Raw genomic sequence first — 10,314 nt, 5'->3', positions numbered from 1 at the left:
ACACAATCACATTCTACTGTATTTAGTTGGGAGTTTTGGAAAAAGATTTAAAAAAGAAAATAAAAAAATGTGTGAAACTAAGTGAAATATACGTATGTTTTATTTATATTTTATTTATGTTTTCTATTTCTCTTTCCAAATCTCTCGTTAAATCCCTCAACCAAATACAAAAGTGTTCTCCATTTCTCTCTTTTCTTCGTTTTAGTGTGTTTGAAACTCAAGGAAAGAGATATAGACAAGAAAAATTATTTGAATGATTGTTTGGGGTTTAATTTTTTTTTTTTTTTTGTTTTTTGGGTGACTTTTTAGCAGTTTTTTAGTTAATGTATTTGAAAAATTGTTAAAACTTCATTTTTTTATGAGTGAAAAAATTAATATGGGATTTGACTTTAACATCATGATTTTTTTTTTTTTTTATCTTTTAACCGAAAACTAGCTTTCTTTCATGTATTCCCAAATGACCCCTTCGGAGGGAAAAGAGAAAGTGGATTGTTATTTTGTTTCTCCCTTTCGTCAGCAAAGAAAAATAATATACTATCCCTAGAATTTATAGCTCACTTGCATTCCCCTTTCTTTCAATTTCATTCCATTAGTTCCAAATGGAGCATTACTTTGTAAAATCGCAAAAGAAAAGAAAAGGGTGAGTAATTGGGATTAGCTTCTGAGTGAATTGTTAACCACAAATTCATTAAGACAAAAAAATAAGGATAAATTATCAATAAGTTCTAATAATTAGACTTAATTTTCATCAAGTCCTATTAAAAATAAATCTTGGTAAAATTATCGCTATAACAATTTTTTACATACGTCGCTAAAAATTGACAATTAGCGAGTTTTTTTGTCATAATTTTTATAAATTGTCACTAAAACTTATAATTAGTGACGTTTTTATATAACAAATTTTTTTCATAGGGCTTAGGGGTTGTTTGGAATGTCCTAAATAAATGCATTTTTTGCCTTTTTTGACTAAAAAGTTAAGAAAAAAAATATGGATGTTTTGATTAATTTTTTGACTTTTTACAAAAAATGTGTATTAAAAAATTATATAAATTAGTGTGTAGGAAAAGTTTTGATGGCGTAGGCTGTATGGTGGCAGCAAGGTTTGCAGAGTGGTGTAATAGGAAATGGTTGCCTCCTTTTCGGGCAACCATTTGGACGGTACTCTTTGGCCAGTAGGGGCCAACCACGGGTCCCATTTTGCTAATCGGAACCGTCAATGTGTACAACTCGTCGAGTATCATAAATTTGTAAAAAATCACGTTGATCAGATAGTTATAGCTATCTGATCGGATTAGTTTTTTGGTCAACCATTAACTATAACACCATCCATTTTTTATACAAAATCGATTTGATCATGCTGTTAGCAATATCCGATCAACGTGATTTTTTACAAGCATATAGTGCTAGACGAGTTCTACACATTGAACGGTTCGGATTATCAAAACAGTACTCGTGGTGGGTCCTCACGGGGCCCAACATTACCGTCCAACTTAGTGAATATATATATGTAATTTTCTTTTTGTTCCTTTCACGGTACTTTCCCATCAATTCAGTACCTTTGACAGTGTAAAATTGATTTGTATTAAAATATTATGTATATTAATTTTTTTATATTTTTAATTTGTGAATAGTAATGACTTTTTTGCTTTTTTATAATTTTTTGATTTTTTGAATTTTTTCTAACATCCCAAGCCAGGCCTTATTAGACAATAAGTCCACTTATTAGGACCTACACGTAAGTATCCTAAAAAATAATGCTATATGTACCAATTAGTATACTAACTAATGTACCAATTGATAATGTGACATAATTTAAAAGGTTTTTGGGATTTGTAATGTAATTAATTAGTGGGGTCAATAATAATGTCGTAACTAATATTGGTACAGTATTTAATACACTAATTAGTATATGTTACACCACCATTCATTAAAGAGCTTAGACTATTAGAAAAAAAAAAGATAACTTATCATTTATATTATATTCGCAACCCTAAATAGTAGAGAAAATACTTCTAATCTTGCAAATTTGATGTAATTACATTATACTCCCTTCAATATAATATTATAATTGCATAACAAATTGCACCCATAAGTTAAAGGGTCGTGCTAGGGAGCTCGAATCTAAGCTCCCCGAATCCCACTAATCCCAGAAACGATGTCGTTTTTGCATTTTTTTTTATTTTGGTTCAATCAGAAACGAAGAAGATGAAGAAGGAGAAGAGAAGGAAGGAGGAGGGAAGAGGACTAGAGGGGGCCCTAATTACAGGGGGAGGAGGAGGCGGAGGCGAGGCAGAGGCGGGGGCTACCGGAGACGATGATCGAGCTGTGGAGACGACGATCGAGCAGAGGCGGAGGCTGCCGGAGACGACGATCGGGCGAGGCGACGCCGGGTGACGCTGCGATGAGCTGCTGCGAGGACGCCGGGTGACGATCGGACGGTGACTGCGAGCCCTCTTCCCCTCTCTTCTCCCTCTCTCTCTCTCTCTCTCTCTCCCTCCTGAATTTCGGGGGATTCGGGGGGAGGGGTTTCGAGCTCCCAAGCTTTATTCTAAGTTAAATTATGGTTAGTCTTTGTAATGGTTTGACAAAAATATGAATGGAATTTTCTATTTTGTCCTTGAAATCATAATTCCTAACAAATTTTATCATATAATATTGGTTGACACATTGAAAATCCATGTTTAAATGGGTTAAACTTTCATTTAGGCCTCGTTTGGCAGGTGACTTTTTTAATTAAAAAGTCAAAAACCCAACAACTTATACTAAAAAGTCAAAATTTCACATTTTAACTAAAAAATTAAAAAATTACTAAAAAAGCATGTTTCCAAACGACACCTTAATCTCCCATTGCCACCCAAAATTAACATTAACGTCAATACCTTTTTGGTTCCACCATTTCTTCCCCTACTTTTTCGTAGTCTCCTTACACCTTGGTAGGATTTTTTTTTTTTTTTTTCTTTCTTTTGTTTCGTGCGTGCTAGTGAGCTTGATAGTAGCCCTGTTTGGTAAAGCTGTGGGAAAGTGTTTATAGCTTATGCCTAAACAGCTTATAGCTTATAACTATGAACATAAGCTGATTTCTGACTTATTCTCAAAGCATCTCCTGCTCCACTCAAAGAATAAGCTGATTTCTGACTTCCAAAAAGCTATAAGTTATAAGTTATAAGCTAAACCAAATACATCAAAATAACTTAAATTAAGCTGAAAGCTGAAATAAGCTGATTATAATTTCTGCCAAGCAGGCACAGTGTGACAGTGTGGCTTGTGTTGGCGATTCATACAACAATCACTACTAAAAAAAGTACTTTTTGCGACCGTTATAAACCGTCGCAAATAATAAAAATACAGTCGCAAAAGACTTTTTGCGACGGCCTATGCGACGGCAAATGGGGGTCGCGAATGTGGGGGTGGCAAATACTTTTTGCGACCGCAAAACAGCAGTCGCAAATTATTTGCGACCACCTAACCTACTTATAGCAACTGATGTTTTGCCGTCGCAAAAAAAGAATAAAAATTACCTATAATGTATTAGCGACCATCTTATTACCGTCGCAAATAGTTTTCAATGACATTTATAAATAGTACATCGTTATGATTTATGATCTTTCCAAAAACCTGACTACATTGAACAAATTAAATCCAAGTGAATTCTATCAACAAGAAACTAAAAAATAAACTCAACCAAGTGAATTTTTAATTTTTTTTCTGTCATTTCTTATGCTTGAAACTCTTAATGTTCTTCAGAGCCATTCAACTGGGCTAGGAAAAAAAAAAAAAAAAGTGTCAAGCTTCTCGGTCACTATCTTTCCATGCATCATTATCTGCTGGATCACTTGACTGATATAATAACCACAGAAGTTGTCCCATTTCCAACTTCTTGGTCTTGAACCTCAGCCAAATGGATGTGTTATTCTTCCACCTTTGCAGCAGGATGCTCAACATATAACATCTTGAGTATTATAGCACCATCATTAGTAATTGTTATATCACCAATATCATCAACTAGCATCTGAAACACAAAATCGACAGATGAAGTGTCAAGCTTCATATATTTCATTTCATCAATTTGACCAAAAAAATAAAAACCTGAAAAATGTTACATTAATAACAAATTAATGGTCATGTGACGCCTAAAATTTCCATATTAACGCAAGGGAATATACTCTTTACTAAAATACCAAGTTACCCCACTAGCTAGTGAGATGGATAATAAAGCAAAAATGTTAAAAGATGCGTACTAGGAGATTAAATTATCCCATTACCATTATGGTGTAGTCTTAATCAATTCCACAAAAGATCTAACCTTTCACTAAACTGACCTAGGCAAAAAATGTTTTAAGACTTTCAAAAACTCATTACCAATACTAGTAAGCTTAAAATATTGAAATTGGTGATCTAATAGTAATAGTTGAACTGAAATTAAAATTTTAAGGGGGAGATAGAGAGACAGAGAGAGTAACCCCACAAACTGTTAGAATCTGCAAATCCAAATTAGAAATAAATAAAGAAAGAACAAACATTCAAGCATACAACACATAAAATGGGAAAATCAGAGAAGAAGTACTTCACTCTTGAAAGAACAGAATCATGTGTTGGATCGTAAGGATGGTCCTTGGAAGGAATCTCCAAAATTGCTGGAATTGGATTGTTGTAGCTATCTACTAAAAACTTTATCATGTTTGCAACCTGAAGATGAACATTGTTGCATTAAACAATGTTTTATCCACAAAATCAAATGACAAATGAAAAATCACACCACCACAAAATCAATGTACTCATTCGTCTCTTACTACCGGACTATAATAATTGTGGGACTTTGTGATTTATATGAATGTTGCAATAAAGGTTTAACTTGAAGTTTAGGAAGCATTAGTAAATTCAGCACCAAAGTATGAAGTCCCATTGACTAAAACATTAATGTAACATGCTAAATCTATGACACGACCCATATTTATTCATCATAAACTTTTAATATTTTTTCTCATTCACATGATAGAATTTAAATGAAGAAGAAAAAGAAAAAAGAAGCATCTTAGGGTGCTCATGATACATCTGATAGGGTATAAGCATGCACTATAATCATATGCATAAGTCATACCACATAAGAGCATTAAAATCAATCAAAAATATGGCAGAGTAGAACAAAAACTTACATATTGGCTGATCATCACTATTGCAACGTCTTCTCTTGTTGTAAATGCCTTGAATGCTTCTTCAATTTGCTTAACAGTTGTTTCTAAGCCATAATAAAAGAACATTTATAAGCCAAAATAAGAATATCCAAAAATTCAATTGAATTGAAATTAACTCGGGGGAAATGACAGATTCTAATTCCATAACTAAGGATACAGGGCAAGAACAAAAATTTGGAGCAGTATAACAGCATCTAAAACCCATGTAGTCTCAAGTTCTCTCTCTCTCTCTCTCTTTCTCTTAACAATTTTAAAGCAAATTTTGAATCTCCTTAGCTGCCTATTCTGTTACAAAGAAACAAAATCTACAACATAAATGACAAGAGTAACTAACAGGCTTTAATGCTTTTATCATAAAATTAAAGTATGTTGACCATCCAGTCATTTATTGGAGATAGCTTTTCAATTCATCATATGCCTAAAACATTAAAATTTCACAACATTTGGAGCTCAAAAGCATACTTGAGTCCACAATTAGGTAATTTGTCTTTCTCCGCAAATCCACATTGCCTACTCCAGCCAGTAAAAATCCAGTTATTGTGTCCTACATCAGATAAATTTAACTCCAATCAGCTCCAGCAATATTGAGCATCACATTAGCAGTCATCTTAAAGACCTTCATAAATATACACCAAGATGTCAAGGACAAGCAAAAACATATCTGATGCTGTTTTAACAACCTACCAAGCCACATGATCAGTACTGTTATCTGCAACTACATTATCCTTGTGGGAACTCAACGTAAGAGAAGACAGAATAAATCCACTGCACATTTATTGACTGTGAACTCACATAAGATGGGAAAATCAACGACCAAGTTCTGACGGAACAGTGAGAACAGATTCAGAGATGAAGAAATCAAAGTGCTTTCTACATATTAAAGTTAGTTGAAACGAATAAAGAGGTACACTAGCTTTGAGTCAATTTCAAAATCCACTCACAAAAAAGCCTTCTACACCTCCTTCAATGGAGTCACCCACTAACAACACGAATTTTTGCTATGTTCACTCCCAAGTCATCAAATTCATCTTTTCTTATTTGTATTTATTTATTTGTCCAATTTAATTATGAAGCCAATTTCTCTTCATGAAATGATAATTTTTTTTAGTGGGTATGGATTTCAGATACCAAAAATCAGTTTAAAATGTTAAATATAGGGATTCTGGAGTGAACATCATTCCTATATGAAATAAGAGATATACAAAAAACTCACCATCGAGATATATGTTCCTCAAATCCAATCTTGCTCCTGGAGTGAACATCATCGCTGCCTGGCCTCAAAACTTGGGCCCCAACGCTCTTCCAGAAGATTCTAGAAGAGTGAACTTCACTGCCATGTCAGGGACTTCCATGGCTTGTCCACATGTCGGTGGAATTGTTGCTCTGATTCACTTAGCTCATCCAACATAGACCCCAGTAGCTATTAAATCTGCAATCATGACAACAGCGAAAATCACAAACCATTCAAGAAGGCCAATAATGGATGGAGACAAACCTACAGGAGTTTTCGCGACTGGAGCTGGACCCAAGAGAGCCATCAATCCAGGACTGGTATATGATATCAGGCCAGATGAGTATTTCACTCATCTGTGCACCCTGGGATACACAAAATCAGAAATTTTCACAATTACTCACAGGAATGTGAGTTGCCATGAGACTTTGCTGGAGAACAGGGGTTTTAGCATAAATTATCCCTCGATTTCGGTGATGTTCACGTCCAGGAAGATGAGTAAGGTGATCAAAAGGCAATTGACAAATGTAGGGAGTCCTAATTCTATTTAATTGGTCGAAGTAGTGGAACCTGAAGGAGTCAAAGTAAGAGTTAAACCGCAACGACTAATATTCAAATATACGAACCAGCAGTTGAGTTACAGAGTTTGGATTATTTCAAGGAAGAAAATAACAACAAAAATATGAGCTCTACTCAAGGGCATTTGATATGGGTGCACTTTGACAAAGGTCTTTCCAGGGTTAGAAGCCCTATTTCAGTGACATGGGCATCTAAGAAGCAACAACAGTAATTATGGTGGCAACAATAATGGCAGTAGTAATGTCAACTTATAATACCTTCTGGTTTTGGACTTGGAAGGTTGAGACCAATGAAGATCTAATGATAATTTTATATTTTGAATTCTAGAAGAGGAATCTGGGGCACAATTTTATCATTCGATAAAGACAGAAGAATTCAATATAATTTAAGAATTCTAATGTATGTTTCTTTAAGGCAAAATAGGTCTCTAAATAAGCAGGTCAGCATAAATTCTCACTATCATTCTTTCTGTCCACTTATCACGATTTTTCCAGAGATAAAATATTCACAGAAATGAAGCCAAAGCAAAACATCAATCTGTCCAAGTATGAGCATTGACTTCAACAAGTTTCAGTTAAATTTAACAGCTGTGGTATCAAGAAAACTACAAAAATATCACATGCAAAAATTCTCTACGAAAAATAAACACATGCAGATATGCAAGAGAACTAACAATAAGAAAAGATTTCTCTACAGAAAATATATGTTCCTCAAATCCAAGCTTGCACCTGATCCAAGCTTGAGCTGGGGCCCAAGTTTTGACCTGTTGTTTTTTATACCAATTCCAAATCTATCACTTCATAGTGAAACATTTCAATTCAACAAACCACAAATATCAATATCTCCCTATTTATGACTATTATTTGTGACACGAAGATGTTTGCAAGACAATAGATACACACATTCAAATATTCAATACTCTATGCATTTAGCTATATGAATCGAATTCAAATTCAAAAACGAGAGAGAAAGATATCAGTACCAAGTAATTCATCATTTAATTCAAGATCTAAATTACTTCTGAGCTTTCTCAAACTAAATAGAAATTGAAAACTGCAGAGAGAGCTTGAAATCAAAATTAAACAGAGCAATATAGAAATCAACTATGACTAAAACATGTAACCAAGAAGAATTCAAAGCAGAACAACAAGATTATAAACTAGAAAAATCAGTCAAAGATTAACCAAATTATGCTCAGTTTGGTTGCTAAGAAAATGTAACGTAGACACAGGAAAACAAATATATATATATATATATATATATATATATTTTTTACCTTAATTGAGGTGAGCTTCAATTTTCTAGCCAAACAAACATTAAAGCATAATACTAAAAGTTTGAAATTCGGTTGGTTCCTAAAATTTTCTTAGCATACAAACAAGAGGCTCAAAAACTAAATGAAATTTAGCAAACAATCTAGAGAAATGCTCAGATCAAGTTTTAAAGCCAAAGCAAATCAAGATTTAATAATCTAAAAAAATAAAAATAAAAAATAAAATGAATCTTCGAATCAAAAAGATGTTTCGAAATCAGAATCTGCACCGCATTGATAATAATAAATTGAATTGGAAAAAATTCATGTTGTTACCGTTGATGTTGATCTTCGAAATCGAACAAAGCTATGAGTCGAAGAGAATTTGGGAGCTGAAAAAAAGACACAGGGATTACAGAGACAAAGAGTTGGATTCATACATAGAAATTAGGCTTACGGATTATGAATCGATCCAAATCTTCATCAACAGCAGATCGAAATCTTCAAACCATCATCAACAATCGATCAAAATCTTCATATCTTCATCAAAGTGGGAGTCGAGCGAGAGAGAGTGGAGAGTCGAGTAAGAGAGAGGAGAATTTGTGAGATTACCAGTATGATTTGTGAGGTTTTAAGAGTGAGAGAGAGAGAGAGAGAGAGAGAGTTGGGAAATAAGAGTGAAAGGGATAGGGCAAGTTTTACACGATTTTGGGGTTTTTTTTTTTTTTTTTTTTGTTTAGTTAAGAACAGGATTGGGGGTTAAGCAAAACGGGATTGTTATGGAAAAAAGTGATTTTTTGCGACAGTTAAATAATCAGTCGCAAAAAAATAGACGCAAAAACTCATATTTCTAGCAGTGAATGAAGGAGAAAAGATAACACCGTCGCGTTTTTTTTTTTTTTCTCAAAGAAGAAAATACCTTTTTAGCTATAGAAGCAAACTACATTTTACTCCATTAAACCATCACTCATTTTCTTTCTCTCTCAACTAAAAGAAGTTACACGTTATCACCCAGAACTATCAATTTTGATCAATGTAAACATTTCATTAATAATCTGATATATAAATATATAAACAAATTGACATGTGACCTGTATATGATATTTCAAACTTTGTGAATTGTTTAAAAAAGACATACTCTTCTCTTTTCATATATATATATATTTTTTCTGTTTTACTTATTTCTCCTATCAACGTTGACAACCACATCTGTCTATATTATGGCTACCATTGCTATTGCCTTGAGTAGAAGAAATGAAAGAAAAAAAAAGAATAATATTGTTTTATGCATTTTATAATGTTTGAGATGTCACATGCAAGTCACATATTAATTTTCATCAATTAATGTAACTAATCATTATTAAAAATCTTACATTGATATAATTTTTATAGTTTAAGATTGTAAAATATAGCTTTTTTCAGTTGAATGAGTAAAGTGGTATTGTATGATAGTTCAAGGAGATAAAGTGTACTTTATTCTATATCTAAAAAGAATATTTTTATCACAAAAGTCTAATTGAATATAGGAGAAATTATTGGAAACTCCCATTTTGGAGAGTTGTAGTCTACCAAGTCCCATTTTAAAATTAATAGACGACCAAGTCCTATTTTTTTGGTAATGTGATCCGAAGGATCCCATTATGTAATTATGGAATGGTTTTTCTAACTAATATACCCTTTTTTTTTGTGGTTGAAACGTGTGGGTCATAAATAACGTGGACACCCCTACATACACTACTAAACCCAAAAAAAGCTATAGTAAGTTTTTCTCAAACGTTACATACACCCGCATCATAAATGTGCTTTTTCCAAACGTTACATACACCCACATCATAAAAAAGCTATAGTAAGCTTTTCTCAAACGTTACATACACCCATATCATAAATGTTTTTCCAAACGTTACATACACCCAAATTATAAAAAAGCTATATTAAGCATTTCTCGAACGTTACATACAGGCACATCATAAATGTGTTTTTCCCAAACGTTACATACACCCACATCATAAAAAAGTTGTAGTAAGTTTTTCCCAAACGTTACATACACCCACATCATAAAT

General features: G+C 33.2%; 1 protein-coding gene across 6 annotated transcripts; it reads right to left on the bottom strand.

Annotated features, from left to right (window-relative positions):
• Positions 1-3,543: 3,543 nt before the first annotated feature.
• LOC114265917 (V-type proton ATPase subunit F) lies at positions 3,544-9,002 on the bottom strand. 6 transcript variants are annotated; one of them, XM_082920460.1, is made up of 6 exons: positions 8,591-9,002; positions 6,828-6,993; positions 6,406-6,621; positions 5,154-5,236; positions 4,570-4,686; positions 3,544-4,009 (listed from the first exon to the last, which is right to left on the bottom strand). In XM_082920460.1, exons 3-6 carry the CDS (start codon positions 6,455-6,457, stop codon positions 3,908-3,910), a joined length of 354 nt encoding a protein of 117 aa, XP_082776586.1. In that variant the 5' UTR covers positions 6,458-6,621; positions 6,828-6,993; positions 8,591-9,002; the 3' UTR covers positions 3,544-3,907. The 6 variants fall into 6 exon arrangements, with proteins under 6 accessions (XP_082776586.1, XP_082776585.1, XP_082776588.1 ...); XM_082920459.1 differs by having other exon boundaries at positions 6,406-6,993; positions 8,591-8,646; positions 8,712-8,947; XM_082920462.1 differs by adding an exon at positions 5,655-5,736 and having other exon boundaries at positions 4,565-4,686; positions 6,406-8,947.
• Between the last annotated feature and the right edge of the window lie 1,312 nt (positions 9,003-10,314).

Source organism: Camellia sinensis, chromosome 3 (genome assembly GCF_055761805.1).
Source record: "Camellia sinensis isolate YWXY chromosome 3, ASM5576180v1, whole genome shotgun sequence".
Taxonomy (NCBI): domain Eukaryota; kingdom Viridiplantae; phylum Streptophyta; class Magnoliopsida; order Ericales; family Theaceae; genus Camellia; species Camellia sinensis.
This window is presented reverse-complemented; position numbering and strand designations above follow the sequence as displayed.